At 36.9% G+C, this 17,455-nt stretch overlaps 1 protein-coding gene across 1 annotated transcript in view; it reads right to left on the reverse strand.

Moving 5' to 3' along the window:
* MTR (5-methyltetrahydrofolate-homocysteine methyltransferase) overlaps positions 1-17,455 on the reverse strand; it is an 88,783-nt gene that overhangs the window by 25,869 nt on the left and 45,459 nt on the right. Inside the window, exons 16-21 of the mRNA XM_087718054.1 lie at positions 14,156-14,335; positions 10,951-11,067; positions 10,708-10,848; positions 6,348-6,437; positions 5,191-5,343; positions 1,880-1,987 (exon numbers count right to left, since the gene is read on the reverse strand). Of these exons, the coding sequence (XP_087574180.1) occupies positions 1,880-1,987; positions 5,191-5,343; positions 6,348-6,437; positions 10,708-10,848; positions 10,951-11,067; positions 14,156-14,335 (789 nt within the window). The remainder of the gene's footprint in view (positions 1-1,879; positions 1,988-5,190; positions 5,344-6,347; positions 6,438-10,707; positions 10,849-10,950; positions 11,068-14,155; positions 14,336-17,455) is intronic.

A 17,455-nucleotide genomic window follows, 5' to 3' on the forward strand; every position in this document is an offset into this window, starting at 1 on the left:
TTACCAACTATTAGCTAATAATAATACAGGACTGGCCTAATTCCATACTGATTCACAACACACTTCCCCCTTTTTAGATAAACAAGTGGCTGCTAAATAAATACATCTTAAAGCAAGTAAGCTTTTTGATTGTTGTGTTTTTCACTCAGCATTTTGCTTTACCTCATTTCATTCCCTCCCCAAATGCCAAAGACAGCATAAAATTCACAATTTGTTCTTAAATCAACCCAGCCTTCGCAACAATTTGAACTACAAGAACAACTGCTGTTATTTCATTTTTTCATGCCTGTTAGGAATGAAAGAAATCTGCTACAGCACAAAGCATCAGGTTTCTTCCAGCCTCGTGATTGCTTCCAATGAGCAACTACACATTAGCTTGGCAGATGCTTCCTAAGGCATGAGGCTGCAGAACATGGAAGTCCAAGGCTTTTGTTTGCTCTGCCTTTGGAAGTGAACCAATCTGATTCACACCTCCCAAATTCATTTGCATTTCTCCAGAATCCATTTTTCAATTTCAAAACTGTATCACGTTATACATCAAACCACAAAATGCTTTTAAAACAAGAACAGTGTAGATTTTTTAAAAGAAAAGTGCCAATAAAGAGAGTAATAGGATTGGCATGGACTTACTGATGCATTTAGTGACATTAATCCTAAAAAGTCTGAATCATCCATCTCTTCCATGCTGGGACTCTCTAGTAACAACTAGCACCTCTTTGCTCCATACCTTTTTGCTCAGAAACAACAGTTTGAAGTGAGGCTGTATGAGATTGTATAGACAGGCAATCCCCAAAATTAGTGTCAGGCCAGGAAGCTATCTCTTACAATGGGCCTTCAGACCCGCCACATTTAATGCTGTGAGAAAATGGGAAGGGGGTTTATATGGAGTGTGGGAAATATACAGTCATAATAACATTCCTTCTCAGAGAGTCAAGGACATTCTGCCCTGCACCTGGAGGGACATGACTGGGAGGCATCTCCAGTTGGGACGGTGCCTGATTGGGCCATATGTTGGACATGTGGGTGCTGGGCAGGGACTTGCAATTTCATTTGGGTGAGGAAAACCTGGAAGCTTTCAGATTCGGGTTTTCCCAGATGTGCCAATATGACATCTCTAATAAAGTGGAACTTTGAGGAACTTCAAGCCTTGGAATTTTCTTTCATTGGGGGTGTTACTTTGAACCCTGACAATTGGCTTGCAAAATGAAGGCAAGACAATTCGCAATTCGCAATTTAATGAGCTTATATGCCGCCCAATCCCGGAGGATTCTGGGCGGCTTACAAATACGAAATAAAATAAAATAACACATAGGGGAAAGAAACATACACAGTTTAAAAAACACACAACATACATTTGGCTTAACTGGGGGTTGGACCTGAGTTGAAAATAAGCAACCCCAGGCCTGTTGAAACAGCCAGGTTTTGGTGGCTTTTTGGAAGGCCACGAGACCTACCCAATGGGAAGAAAGGGCACAGAAACAAAGCTGGCAATGAAGGTAGACCACATCAGTGGAAAACTCTTATCACTGAAAATGATGCTGTAGAGAAAAACCCAGCTCAACAGAAAGGCAAAAACTATTCTTGCTACTGGTTTGTTTGTTTTTTTGCCTATTGAACATTCATCCAATTAAGTATCAAGTTTACGACTATGGATTCTTATGTAGAATACTATTGCTGTTTGTTTTATTGGCAACATATCAAATGGACAACTTTTATGTTTTCCGATCAGCTACCCATTTCTGTGACTCATAAGAGAATCTATTTATTGCAGAAGTTGCTGCCATGGCGTGCCATGAATTCCTGACCCACACAAAAATCTATAACACAACTGCAACAAAAATTAAGTTAAGAGATTCAAGGATTGAAGCTGCAAACTCACATCTTCCTCCGTGCTACCAGACAACGCACGTAATTCTTCTCTATCCTTCTCCATGAATGGGATAAGATGACCCACCGCTTTCTTCATAACTCTAGCGGATTTAATCACCTGGATATTCAGTTTCAGAAAAAGACCCATCAAACGTTTATTCAAGATTATAGTAACCAATGAATTAATCTGCAAGCAAACCATTCCAGGCCCCCAAAACAGAAAATTACCAATAAATACCAACTAAGTAACTTAGTAACTTCTAAGCAACTCCTTTACCAGTTTCTCCATTATCTGGCATTTCCAATATATTACATTAATATAGAGTGGAATGTTTTATTTGGCCAAGTGTGATTAGACACACAAAGAATTTGTCTCTGGTACAGAAGCTCTCAATGTACATGCAAAACAGGGTAATAATAATCACAATAATGACACCAATAATGGGGTAGTAGAAAAGATGAGAAGGATAATAACACTATTACAGTCTTACAATGTGGTTGAATATACTTAAGACATAAGAAAGTACTGTGAGGATTAAGTGTTCAGCAGTGTGGTGGCACAAGGGAAAAAACTGTCCCTAGGACTAGTTGTTTTGGAATGTAATGCCCTATAGCGGCATCCTGAAGGGAGGAGTTGAAACAGATTGTGTCTAGGATGAGAAGGGTCTGTAGTTATCTTCTCAGTCCTCCTTCTGACCCATGCAATATATTGGTCTTCTATGGAAGGCAGGCTGGTTGCAATTGCTTTTTTTGCAGTCCTAACTATCCGTTGAAATCTGTACCTGTCCTTTAGTTGCTGCACCAAACCAGACAGATATAGAAGTACAAATGACAAACCCAATAATTCCTTTTTAAAGCTGTATCAGCAGCTCCTGGGGCACTCTGAACTTCCTGAGTTGATTCAGGAAGAACATTTTTTGTTGTGCTTTTTTAATGATGGTTCTAATGTTAGGTATCCATTTTAAATCCTGGGAGATTATACAACCCAAAAACTTGAAGGATTCTACTGCTGATACTGTGCTGTCAAATATAGTAAAAGGTGGTACAATTGAAGGTCCCTCCTAAAATCCACTCTCATCTCTACAGTTTTAATTACTGGTAAAAAAAGAGAGAAAGGAGACTATTGCCTCCATGGCAAATTAGTTCTATTCAAGTTCTAACACATAGCAAGAGGTGGTAGAATAGAAGGACTCCTCCTAAAATCCACTCATCTTTATAGTTTTAAGTGTGTTCAGTGCCAGATTGTTCCAGTTGCACCACAGGGCCAGTTGTTCAACCTCCAATCTATGTATGCAGGCTCATCACACCTCAAATGAGACCAATGACTGTTGTATTATCTGCAAACTTCACTACTTCTATACAAGGATCCTTAGAATGCAGTCATTGGTATAGAGACAAGAGCAATGGAGAGAGCACACAGGCCTGAGAGGTGCCTGTGCTAATTGTTGGGTGCTCGATGTAATTTTCCCTAGCTTCATCTATTGTTTCCTATCTGTCAAAAAACTAGTAATCCACCTACAAGTATGGACAGACACTGCTAACTGAATCAGTTTAGAGTTTCTGAAGTGATGGTATTGAAAGCCAAACTGAAGTCATCAAAAAGGAGCCATGCAAAGATCACTGGGGGTTAAGATGTTGCAAGATATAGTGCAATATCATACTGACAGCACCATCTACCTATGTATTTGCTTGGTAGGCAAACTGAAAAAGATCTAACAGCGGATCTATGATGATTTTCAAATGGGCCAACACTGGCCTCTCAAAGCTCTTCATAACTACAGATGTCAGTAACTGGTCTGAAGTCTTTCAGTTCCCTGATGGAGGGTTTCTTGCAAACTGGGATGATAGTAAAGCATTTTGCCTCCTCAGTCCAAGACTTCACTGTTTTGATCACAGTTTCAAGTTTCTATCTATAAGCAGGGATGAGGTGAATCATACAATCATCAGAGACTCGCAGAGACCCATAGCTAGAGAGAGTGGGAGAGGGAGAGTGATAGGCATCTTTTAATGTACTTTAATATTTAATCTATTTAACCTTTTAATGTGGTGTCACAAATCCACCACAAACCTATCCCACTGGATTTATTGTTATAGTGACTTGCTAGTCAAGCAAAGTATACTAATGTCCTTCAAGTCCTCCAAGACTATCCAATGCCTGTCTAAATAAAGTGAGCCATGCTGAAGTATCAGCCCACATCTGAAAAGCTGTGCCTAGCTGCATTGAATGTGCATAAAAGACTAATTTGGAGAAAGCCAAACATTAAACCTATTAAAACTAAAAACTAACACATGAAAGCAGACGGACAGATTGTGAACATATTGCCAATCAATATGAACAAATAAAAAAGGAGACTAAACTAACCCATGGGGTAAAATGCAGTTTTATCTGCTGGCATACATGGGGAGAGTAGAGGATATTTTCATTTTATGACCGATAAGCCATTAACCCAGAAAGCCATCTTTATAATTAAATGTAAGAACAGCAATAGTCACTAACAAAAATGAAAATAAAGTAATACCCATTTTAAGGTACAATCTCTAATTGTTAGAGTAGATGTTTCCATACATGAGGTCCCATATTCAATCATCTCATGTTTACTACTAAAGGACCATTTGCAACAGGTGATGCCCAGGCAGTTTGTGGGGGGGAAACTATTCAGGATCAGCCACAGTTAGTACTAAAATGGGGCTGGGGTGCGGGGATTTGAGTGCTTATAAGATAAATCTGGTAGACTGCCACTAGGAGTCTAATCCTAGTAGCATAGGCTAAGCAGGGTTGAATGTAATTTGTATTTGGATGGGAGACCATTAGGAATTTTAAGGACATTGCATATTGTTACAAAGAAAGCTACATGGTTGTAGCAAGGATTTCCAATTCTCAATTGTGTTATTTATTCCCACTCCCAGTTCTCAATTAAAGGAAACTGGGTATTTCAGTGGAAGAAATCGGTTGAAGTATCAAAAAGTGAAGAGGCTCCTCACTTTTTTGATACTTCAACCAATTTCTGGGATCAGAATTTGTTCTGTACAGGAATGTCTTTTCCATTACACTTCCATTACAGTGAAACCTGGGATATGAAAATGTGTAGGTGTCTGTGTAAGCCACTACTGCCTCTAGAAATTTGCTGCCAATGAGAGTAAGCAGTACTGAGGTAAAATGAACAAACTGTTTGGCTTGGTATAAGGCAATCTCCTATATTCTACTACAACATCCTGAAGTGCTAAGAACTGGACATTGATCCTCCTTCAAGCCAAAGAAATCATTAGTGTTATGTTTAATTACACAGCTAAATTGGGATAGGCTAATGGAAACTTCTTTACCTGAGGAAGAAACATCTTGCCAGCTCCAAAAAGATCACCAACTATTTTCATGCCATTCATCAGGGGCCCCTCAATTATATTCAGGGGTCTGGGATACCTCTCTTTGTTTTGTCTAGCCTCTTCGGTATCCTCAATCACATATTTCTCAATGCCCTGGGGGGAAAAAAACACCTGGACATTCAAGTGGTTATATCTTCCCACAACAAGCATCATTTACTATTGCATTTTACAAAACCGGGTGGTCCAAGAACAACCTTCATAAAGAGACTGTAGTAATTCAAGGGTGTTAAAATAGGCTAATTATACCAAAAGCTGAATTAAAAAAATAAACCTACAGAATAATTAAAGTGAAAAAAACCAAGAAAAATAAAACATATTAGTAATGTCTATTAAAGCATAAGAGGCAATGTTTTCAACCTCTTTCAAAAATAATCCTGAAAGAGTCTGGCAAAGGGACAGAATAAAAGCATTCACCAGCAGGAGGCCTCCTCATTATCTCACTTCCCAAAATTGTCTGTGGATATTCTGAAAAGGATCTCTGAGTTAAGTTTTAAAATAGACAGGCTGTTCTTGAAGTATTCAAAATTACACTTCCTTTTTCATATTGGCAGCTTCTGATCTGCTAAGTGCAATTAACAGCAACTGGTTTCAAGCCAGCTGCAGCAAGACGTTGTTACAGCCTTGCCTAAGGTGAACCTCCATTTTTCATTACGAGGTGTTGATGCTTTGAAGGGGATTTTAAATTGAAGCCTGTGAAGAAAGTTCAAAATGTTTTTCAAGCTTGGCGCCTTTTAAGATGTGTGGATTTCCACTCCCGGAATTACCCAGCCAGGTAACGTGTTCAGAATTCTGCAAGTGGAAGTCCACAAATCTTAAAATGCCCAACTTGAAGAACTCTGTTCTAGATCTAAATTTGTAAGAAATGTGAATGGGCATATATTTGTATTCTTCAAGAGAAGTTCTTCCGATTGAGATCCCAAATGGGCCATTGGAAGTGCACTGTATTTCTCAATTCATCAGGAACAAATCCTGGAAGCGTGAACCCTGGTGGCAAAACAGATTTGGGCTTGTACTGTCCAGCAATGTTTCCCCTTAGGATTAAACTTAGTCAAAGAGGCAATGGAATAAATTTTAGCTCATCAAACAGGTAAATTCACCTTAACAAGGCCATACTCCAGTCTTTCTTCTACAGCTCCATTTCTCCATTCATCGGTCTGTACCACTTTTTTCCCTCCTTGAGCATGGGTCTGGAATGAGATTAAAGTTTTAACTTTAGAAGTTAAAATGAAATCATTTGCGTCACAACTACTGATAAATATATTGAAACTATCTTCCTATAACTGGAATAAGAGGTTTCTTTTCCAATCAGATAAGACCGCTTTCTGTATCAGAGCTTGGAAGGTCTTTTAGACCAGTGGATCTCAAACATGTTGGTCTCAGGACCGCTTCACGTTCTTAAAAATGACTGAGGTTCCCAAAGAGATTTGGTATATGTGGGTTATATCTTTTAATATTTATTGCATTAGAAAATTGCATTAAAAATGAGAAATTTTAAAATATTTATTTGATTTCAGGGTCCCCATGAAAGGATATTGGGGACCCCCAGAAGTTCCAGACCACACTTTGAAAATTGCTTTTAGGCCATTGAAAAAACATAATTTTAATAGAGTCCTGGGCCAAAGTGGGATAGCCTTCTCAGATTCTTTGTTGATTCCAAATTTCAGATTCTGTCTACACTTCTATTAAAATGTAGTGTAGAATCAGAGAAATAGGCAAAAGCTACTATTAAAGCAAAGAGGTATAAAACATTCCTCAATTCCTGGGAAACAAGGTAGTATTCAGAAGTGACTATGTAGCAATAGAGGTTTAATAATTGTTCTAGCCTTCCTATGGAGTTAGGTTTTCTGCTCTAGTCTACTTTGTATAGTTGACACGAAGACCCAAAATTTATGTTTTATTCGCCAGAATAATATTCTGCCACTTGGGTAAATACATAGTTTTTGTATAAACACAATATTAAATGTGTCACCTCAGCTCCAAAAAGATTTTTGACTGAATGTACAATATATTTAGCCATGTCCTTTATTTTATGTCTTTATTATGACCTTCCAGCCTCAGAAATACTTGGGGGGGGGGGGGAAATAAGCAAAGGGCAGGGTGGAAAGATTATTTACCTCAGCATTATATGATTAAGATCCCTTAAAAAAATCAAGGGCATGTTGAGGCATCTTATATTTAGCTGTATAGAAGATTCTTTCAGATCAGTGCAGAGTTGCATTGGATCGTTAGCATGGGTCTGATGATATGGCACAATTTGCTCATACCTCACACTTGAATACAGATAAACTTGCACAGGACAACAATGGAAAGTGGGTGAAATATATATTTTGGAGTGTTCTGGACTACAAGTAAATCACCACATTATCAAATTGATCAGTATCCAGAAAATTAATGTCTAATGAAAATCTGACCTAACCTGTTTCATGTGCTCTCTGGTCTTACATAATCAGGGCATATGCATAAGATACTCTACACATCCGAACATTTAACGGCTGCAGATTGATTCCAGAAAGCTTTTGCTTTTAAATGAGGTAAGACAGGAAAGCATAAATATTCCATCAATAGGAATGAAAATGCCAAAAAAATGGAGCTTTGGATTTTTATTTCAGGTAATATAATTTAAATGTATCCCCAGCCAGTCTAGCAGCAATTTATTTTAAAAATCTAATAACTTAACTTGGCTTTAGTACAGTCCCTCTTGGTGATCGTTTATGTTGCATCACGTAATGCATCACTAATGAATCAAACACTGTTCTGAACTGGAATGTGCCCGTCAGCTTAATAGAATGATCCACCCTTTCTACTCTGTTGTGCAATAATATCTGTCTCCTTTCACTTAAAATATTTTATTATATACATTATTATTTACATTACATAAATGTGCTGTGGTTTATGGAGCATGTCAACCAACAAATTCTGATGCTAGTTATTTTAAACAGTAACACCAGCAAAGTTGCTCCTTTCCTTAGTATTTTCCTTGTAGAAATAGAATAGAAATAGAATTCTTCATTGGCCAAGTGTGATTAGACACACAAGGAATTTGTCTCCGGTGCATAAGCTTCTCAGTGTACATACTACAAAAGTGATAGATCATTATCATAGTCAGTGTAAAAAATACATTCATCATAAAACATTAGATACAACACATAGAGATAGTCATGGATACTAAATAAGAAATCAACATAAATCATACTAAGATATTAAGTAAACAATATAAATTGTAAGATACAAGTAACAAAGTTATAGCCATAAGAAGATAAGGAGATTAGTAGTAGGGAAGATGAGAATAATGATGGTAATACTGCCTTTCTAGATAGTTTGACAGTGTTGTGAGAATTAGTTGTTTATCAGAGTGATGGCGAGGGGGAAAAACTGCCTTTGCGTCTAGTTGTTCTGACGTGCAGTGCCCTATAGTGTTGTTTTGAGGGTAGAAGGTGAAACAATTTATGTCCAGTCTGTAGATATTTTCACAGCCCTCTTTCTGGCTTGTGCAGTGCACAGGTCCTCAATGGAAGGCAGATTGGTAGCAATGGTTTTTTCTGCAGTTCTAATTATCCTTTGAAGTCTGTGTTTGCTTTCATTGGTTGCAGTGCCAAACCAGAGAGTTATAGAGATGCAGATGACAGACTCGGTAATTCCTCTGTAGAACTGAATGAGAGCAAAAACTACAACTTACAACCTGTCACAGTGACTGCTTGAAGTTATGACAGATCCCCCAAAACAGAACTTACATTAAGACTCCTTATCTATAGTCACATGACCATATTTTGGGCTCTCAGCAACAAGCCCAGATTTACAGCCATTAGCATCATCCCCTGATCACATGACCATGATTTACATCGTTTTCTTCAGAAACTGGTGTTTACTTATACTTTCCAGAAAAAAAACACCTCAAAGAAAACAATGGGTTTGCTTAATGACTTTTTTACTCACTTAGCGACCACCATGTTCACTTAACAACTGCTGCAAAAAAGATCTTAAATTTGGTTGCGGTTACACTTTAAGGCTATCACAAATTATGTTATGACTGAAATTGCAGGCTCAATTACACTTGAAAGTCGAGAACTACCTATATACCATCTGCTTCAATTATCATCATCATCATCATCATCATCATCATCATCATCATCATCATCATCATCATCATCATCATTTTAGCCACTGTTTATCCACTGCAGGATGAAGGCCTCTTCCACGTTTCCAACCAATATGGTCTTGACTTTCTTTTGCCAATAGGGCCCACAATACTTGCTGATGTCATCAATCCATCTTGTTTTAGGTCTCTTTCGTAGAAGATTTTTATCAAGTGGGATCCATTCTATGAGTGCCTTGATCCACCTGCCATCAGTTGTTCTTGCTATGTGACCAGCTCATTTCCATTTCAATTCTTTTAATGTCTTGATGGTATTGTATTTTATTTATTCTCTAATACATGTGCAGGTCTTTCCATCTTCTCTTTAATGCCAAGCATGTATCTTTCCACCGCACTTTGCACCACTCGTAGCTTTTATATTGATTGTGAAGTTAATGTCCTGTTTTATCGGCATATGTTAGAGCAGGCAGCACACACTGATCAAAAACTTTTCTCTTCAGGCATGAGGCCAGATTGTTCTTGAAACAATCTCCCCTTATGCCTGAATCTGTTTGAGTATAAAAACAAAAAAAACCCAGGTTTTGTAACCTGTAAGGTGTGCAGCAAATGAATATTATCACATGCTAATGTGCTCCACATTCCCACCCTCCCAGCCCCTCCCCTTTGCTCACATCTCTGTGATTTGCTGCTCTTTATTAAAAATGGCAACATTTTAAGGTTCCCAAACGCAAAGAACCTGATTAGGATCTCTCTACAGATGTTTATCTCAAGTAGGCACAGCTGGGGATTCAGAAGGCTGGGGATTTTGAAGATGTTGGCATGGAGAAAGATTACTGGATCATTGTTGTTACAGTTGGACATGAATTTCTGTATTCTCACCTCTGGGACATAACAAATTAGCATGCATCTTACTAAGAAAGAACTCACTTGTTTGCACATTTATAGCAAATACCATATTTTGTATTAATTGTAATTGTTTGCTGTGTTTTATATTTTCTCTTAATTTTCCTTTGATGTTTTAATAATTAAAAGAAAACCCAGTATCTTATAATTCATACTCTTGAAGCAAAAATGTGTTTCTTGTCATGCTTATCCATGTATTTTCCTAAACTACAATTCTACTTTGTTTTTCTTTGGGAAAGGCAGAAAAGGCCAATATTTTTTCCCAAAATCATCCGAACGCAGCATGATTTTATATAAAGTACTTTGAGGAAGAGGGGGAAGCAAGGGGACATTTGAGGTTACATATATGTAAACAAACCAAGTCACTTAAGAATAATTCACAAAGCAATTCTTCAGACTTTCAGCATTCATGTCTAAAAGTTAACTTGTGCATATGAAAAATAATTTAGGCAAAATGTAACCTGAGCATAATGCAAAAGTTTTTCCGTTGCATCTGGATCTTTATTCCATATCAAATCTTCACACAACTGTAAAAGTTCCTTTTGGATGTCATCATATACTGGCAGATTTCCTGCATTCACAATCCCCATGTCCATTCCATGCTGAAAATAAACATGGGGGGGGGGAATCAAAATGGATATTACAATTTCTTTTACAATGGTATTTTTCAATCAGAAACAATTTTGTCCAAACCATCACATTACCTTAATTGCATGGAAAAGAAAAACCCCATGCATTGCTTCTCGAATAGCTTCCATTCCTCGGAAGGAGAAAGACAAATTGGAAAGGCCTCCACTTATTCTGACTCCAGGCAAATTTTCCTAACAACAGAAATTCCAGCAAAGTAATGAAATGTTACAATGAAAGAATAGATACCAAGTGTGGTTAGCATTTTCTGGTCACCGAAGAAACAGCACAAAAGAGCAATACACAGAACATTATCTGACTGCCACTTACATTATTGTCAGGGGGAAAAAAAAGACAAATAATATACAAATCTCTGACCAGAAAAATGTTCATCTCAAGAGAAAGCCTCCTATATTTAAAGAGGTTTGTCTTATATATCTTTCTATGACCATACAAAATAAAAATTCATAGGAATATTTTTTTCTCTTCCTTTTCTTTTTGAATATTTTTTTAAATGAACACAGACAAAAACAAAAAACACAAAACCATCTTTCATTACAAAGTGTAGAAAGGGTGACAGTTGGTTACAAAAACTTCCATGCATCCCCTTCCACAGTCATCACCTATAATTCATATCGAATCACATATTTTTAAATCAGGTATGCAGTATTTATATACATTGCTTTCATCATACCTCAGCCTTCATTTGACTGTAATTGTTTTTACATCCTTTTATATGAAATATTCCAATTTAAAGCAAAACCACATAATGGCATTCCATTAACTCATCCCAACGTCTTTCAATAAAATTGCATCTTTATAACATGTTCTAAATAAAAAATTGATTGTTTAATTTCTAAACTTCCTTTCATAGTTTCCATTTGCAATTTATATAGAATTTTCTCTTAACAAAGCAATGTATATATATGCATTATTATCTTTATCAATCATTTATTTAACTATAACCATTATCATTTCATTTTATACATAATACTCTAAATTTAACTAAATGTTACTTAATGTTTATTATTAGTTTGCATTACATCAACCTGTGTCTTTCCAGTAATAGTGCAGTCTTATGTCTCTTGCCATTTTTAGCATTAGCATTCTGATTAATTTCTTGGTAAGTCTTATATAGACTTCTCTTCGGAAGTTATTGTTCATTTCATTTCTTATGTAAACTCAAAACCCTCCATTTGCTTCTTCAATCAGCTTATCTTTAGTTATCACTCGTGCTTCTCATAAAGTTTCTCTCCTTACTTCCATCATTTTTTCTGTCTTTATTCTTCTGTACTTTGAAGTTTGGGATAGAGTTCCAGTCCATCTATTTCCCCTTTCCATATTCCACTCTTTTCATTTCCAGCCAGGCTCAGTTTACTATCAATATCAACAGTTTTCTTGTTTCTTTGATTATTTTTCGAACTCTGTCCTCCACTTTTTCCATTTGATAAACATCCTCAATTTTTCCATCAAATTTTACTGTGCTGGGTTCTATATTCTCCAATCTCTTCTTTTTTTTCTGTTACTGCTAAGATCTTTTAAATTCCAAACATAATCATTTGCAATGTTAAGGTTTCTTTTTCTTGTTGCGCCATTTTCCAATTTGTAAACACTGCCACTATAACATTCGAAGCTTTTGTTAGATTTGAAGAGAGTTCATTTATAATCTTTCAGTCAAGGTCTCTCCTCTCTCCACTCCAGCTATTGAAAGAGCTCCCGAACAGCACCTGTATAAACCACCCGTGCTCTTCCCACTATCACTCACAGTAAACAAGCTGAGGAAAAAAAACAAGGATAACACACTGTCTAATGTAGCTTAATTTCGCCGCTTACTTCTATTTCCAAATTTAATTTAACTTTGATTTTTTGGGGGGTAATCTCTTGTCTATTAATAAAATTTCCTCACCAAATGGCATACTTTCTCTTTCTGCTTTCCTCCCATTCTGGAGCTGTCCCAACTTCAACGGCTTCAGTGGCTGTGCTTCTATTGTCGGCAAGAAGAGATTCTCCTGGATCAATCAGGGACTTTGCGATGTCCCTGAGAACCACAGGACATGCTCTTCCTTGTCACCGTCTCTGCAGGACAGTTTAGGTCCAAAAAGACCATCCAGGGACAAAAGTATCGACTGCAAACCTGGAGCTCCAAGATTGCACATTGTATCATCATGACACTAGCTCCTCCTTTCTTGAATATTTTCATTCTGCTGTGAAAAAGTCTATATGCTCTTCAGAACTAGAGCTGTGGAGTCTTACAGATTACTCCATTAATTTCATATTTGGGTTTTTTAGGAAGCAAATAATTTCTTACCCCAAAACTATTTTACTGGTGCCAGGTGTTTCTGTATGAAATTGAGCAGCCCAAAGAAAACAATATTACAAATGGACAGACAACTGTAGTTGAATCCCATCCCAAGGAAAGTTGTATCTTAATCATTGCATAACTTCAATAGGGAAGATTAATTCATTGGTTGCTATCAATCTGCCTAAAACATGATAGAAGACAATGGGAACCATATACATTATGTAAACTAAGAAGTTATGCAACACAGACATTCTTTTCACACAAGGACATTCATTGTGTTATATCTGCATATGGACAATAAGTTAATTCATATCTAAGAAATTTTTTCAAAGCTTCTAAACCATAATCCTGGAGAATGTCATATCTCATTTCTATAATATTGACTTATCTGGTTTGAAGAGGAATATATAAATGTACAGAGATACAAAGATATATTAATATTACTTTTACCCCTTCGTTCACATTAGAAAAAGATTGAGCTTTAAACTCAAATAATACAGACATAAATAGAAAATGTTTTTATCATATATCTGTGGTAATTTATCACACACATATGCAAAAATAAAATCTCAAAAATACCCCATTTACCATACAATCTCAAAATAGAATCACAGACAGTAATGGAACTTACATTAATTGAATGAAGCAACTTTCATGACATTGTCAAAGGTCTTTTGGCCAAACTGTCAATTTTTTGCAAATATTGCTCCATTTAATTACTCTAAGTATATATATACAATTCAGTTAATGGCCCAAGTTATTTTTAAGCAACTATATAATTTATAATGCTGCTGCTACTGGAAATAAAGTTGAAGAAATTGTACACACATAAAAAGTTGTACACTTCCATTTAAGCCACTGCTTTACCTCACCCAACTACTTATAAAGACCAGTAGAAAAATGCTTAAAATAAAATAAGTAAATCAGGTTGTTTTTTTTTAAAAGAACCCAAATCCCACTGACTAACTTCCTAGACTCACTTTTATTGTTTTAGTTGCATTGATATAGTTAACTGCATACAAATTATGTTCCTCCATTCCAGTACCTATAGTCAAAATGTTGGGATCAAAAATTATATCACATGGATTAAAGCCAATTTTGTTCACAAGAAGGTCATAGGCTCTGGTGCAGATTGAAATTTTGTCTTTTGTTTCTGTGGCCTGAAAAGAAAAATCAAACACGTGAAAGAACAATAGTTAGGATTTTTTTCTGTGGTATCATATTTCTGTTTATCTAGAAATAGATTTTTTCTTGTTTATCTGTTACAATAAATCTATGTTTCAGCAAAGCTCTTCATGATTCAAAGTTAGTAACTCTTAATAATAGTTCTATGAATTTGTTTAAGAAACACTTGTAAATCACGAGATTGCAGAATATTGCAGAATTTATAACATTCTCATATCAATCCAATCCAAACCCAAGTTTGCTGCTCCAGTACAAGCCAACACTCTCATTCTCAATTGAATTTCCCCTTTTTCAGTGTTAGCTAAGAAGCAGGACCAATAAAAAGCTTTAAAACAAATTAAGTATGAAGAACTGAGGTCTGTTTCAATACATGCAACATAAAACATAACCAAAGCAGCTAAAGTTCAGTATCAGAAAAGCTGTATCATCTAGTTCCTATGAAGTGAGGATAATAAGAATGCACTGAGTTTCAGATCCAGAACCAAAAAGATGTTTTCATACAGGTGTGAACACAGGGTCATTTATCGACACCTCCCTAAAGAAACAGAATTCTCTCCTCCCCCTCCCCAAACTCAGTTTGCACAAAAGCTGCGGGGGCAAGGAAAATATGTGTTTGAGTGAAGGAGGGATGCAACAATGTGCTTTGGAATGCACTGTGTTTTTTGGAGTATAAGATGCACCTTTTTCCACCAAAAAAGAGGGTGAAAATCTGGGTGGGTCTTACAGTGAATACAGAATGTTTGGCCTCCCGAAACCCCACCCCTTTGCAAAAACTGATGTGCAGAGGGTTTGGGAGGCTTGCAAAGTGCTCCTGGGAACTGGGGAGGGCAAAAACGAGCAAAAAATGGGCCATTTTTACCCCTCCCCCAGCCCCCAGGAGCAATCTATAAGCCCCCCAAAGCTCTGCATGGCCTTTTTTGTTGTTGTTGTTGCAAAAACAAGCCGTGCAAAGGGTTTAGGAGGCCTGCAGAGTGGAAAAACTTTTTTTTGTTTAATTTACCTCTTCAAAATCATGGTGCATCTTATACTCCAGAGCATCTTATAGTCTGCAAAATACAGTATGTGACAGCATTGTTGGTACCTCCTTAACTGAAATATACATTTTTTCTGAAGCCCAGAAAAAATGCAGCTCCTTTAAGGAGCATTATCAGGTGAAGTGTGTGCATTAACCCTTATTTTGAAACACTTTTTTTTTGTTTTCGATTAAAAGCACGGTACAGCCAGTTGATGAAAATGATGGAACTCGCTGAAATGGCCAAATTGACTTGTCTGATCAACAGGAAATATAACATTTATGTTTATTGCTGACTGGAAACGCCTTCTGGATTTTTGCAGGAAAAAAATGAACATATGATTTACGGATTTGATGAAGGGGATAGACTAGAGAAAGAAAAGAGACAAGTTGTAACTTTACAGCGGCAAATTTATAATTGTACTTATACATTCTGTAAAGAAAATTAGAAGTGACTTCTTTGTATCTTTTTCTTTCTTTTCTATTTTTCTTTTACTTTTTTTCCCCTTTGTTGCACTTTTAGCTTTCTTTTTTTCTTCTTTACTTTTTATTAGTTTGCATTAATTTTTTATCTTTTTTAAAAAAACTTTTTATAAAACTATAAAAGCAAACTAAAGTACAGCATATTTCATGTTAATATTTATGCTTATCTCAAGTTTTAGAGGAAAAACAGAATAAAAATCCAATAAATGAAACTGGCATGAATAGCTCTCTGTGATCTTGCACATAACACACTCTGCAATCAACTGGAATTCAAAAAAAAAAAAAAGCCTGTGACTTGAAATTCCAGTTTGCTAATCTTTAAGCAGGCTAGTCCTCAAGTATTTTACCATGTATTAATTTTAGTTTAAAAAAAAACACTTCCTGTCCAATGTTATCAATGGAGAATTTAATAGACAGGTGTTGTGGCCCGGCAGGAGCTGTTGGAGCTGCCACCAGACTCCGACAGTGAGGGGCCCTATGGGCACTGGAGGATGTGGAGGACCCTGGACAGGGTTCCTATGGGGGGTGTCTCTTTCTTGCCAGAGGGAGGCATGCCATCCCTGGGGGAGGTCATGTCCCTCTATAGCCAATAGGCGCCTTCTATTCAACATCACCCAATCTTTCACCCATGTCATGATTGCTGCGTTATAGTATGCTTCCCAGTTGGGTACTCCGAAGCCTCCCAGTTCTCTGCGTTTTTGTAAGGTTTGGGCTTTGATTCGTGCTTTCTTGCCTTGCCAAATAAACTGTGTCACTATTGTCTCCAAGGATTTAAAAAAAATTTTGTCCAATTTAGTTGGTGCCGTTTGAAACAAAAACAAAAATTTTGGTAATACATATGTCTTGACTGTCGCGATTCTGCCCATCAGAGACAATTGTTTGCTACTCCAATTAGTCATATCTTTGGATACCTGTTGTAGCAATTTCATATAGTTATCTACCTTAATAGAGGAACATCTCTCCGTCAGCCAAATTCCCAAATATTGTACTTTGTGGGCCATGTTGATCCCTAACAGGCTTTGTACTTCCCTTTTCTGGTTCAGAGTCATATTTTTAATTAACAGTTTTGTCTTCTCTTTGTTTATACGTAGCCCCGCTATCCTACCGTACTCCTCTATTTTACATAAAAGTTGTATCCCAGACGCCATAGGGTCCTCCAGGATAAAAACAAGATCCTCGGCGAAAGCCTGGACTTTGAATTCCTGAGCTTTAACTCGTAACCCTTTAATTTGTGTATCGCTTCTCACTATTCTAAGAAGGGGTTCTAATGTGAGGATAAACAGTAGGGGGGATAGCGGGCATCCTTGTCTTGTGCCTTTACCAATCACAATGTCACCCGCCTCTTCTCCGTTTACCAATATTGTCGCGGTTTGTCGTACATAAATTGCCCGAATTGCATTTAAAAAACTTTCTCCAAACTTCATGTTTTCTAATTGTGACAACATAAAATTCCAATTTACCCGATCAAAAGCCTTTTGTGCGTCAAGAAACATAAAGGCCACTTGTTTATCTGGCCGAGCTTCATAATATTCTAAGGCATCCAAAATAATTCTGACATTGTCTTTCAAATGCCTTGACAGCAGGAAGCCATTCTGATCAG

Source organism: Thamnophis sirtalis, unplaced genomic scaffold (genome assembly GCF_051295495.1).
Source record: "Thamnophis sirtalis isolate CommonGarterSnake01/CBP01778 unplaced genomic scaffold, rThaSir2_p1.2 scaffold_6, whole genome shotgun sequence".
Lineage (NCBI taxonomy): Eukaryota > Metazoa > Chordata > Lepidosauria > Squamata > Natricidae > Thamnophis > Thamnophis sirtalis.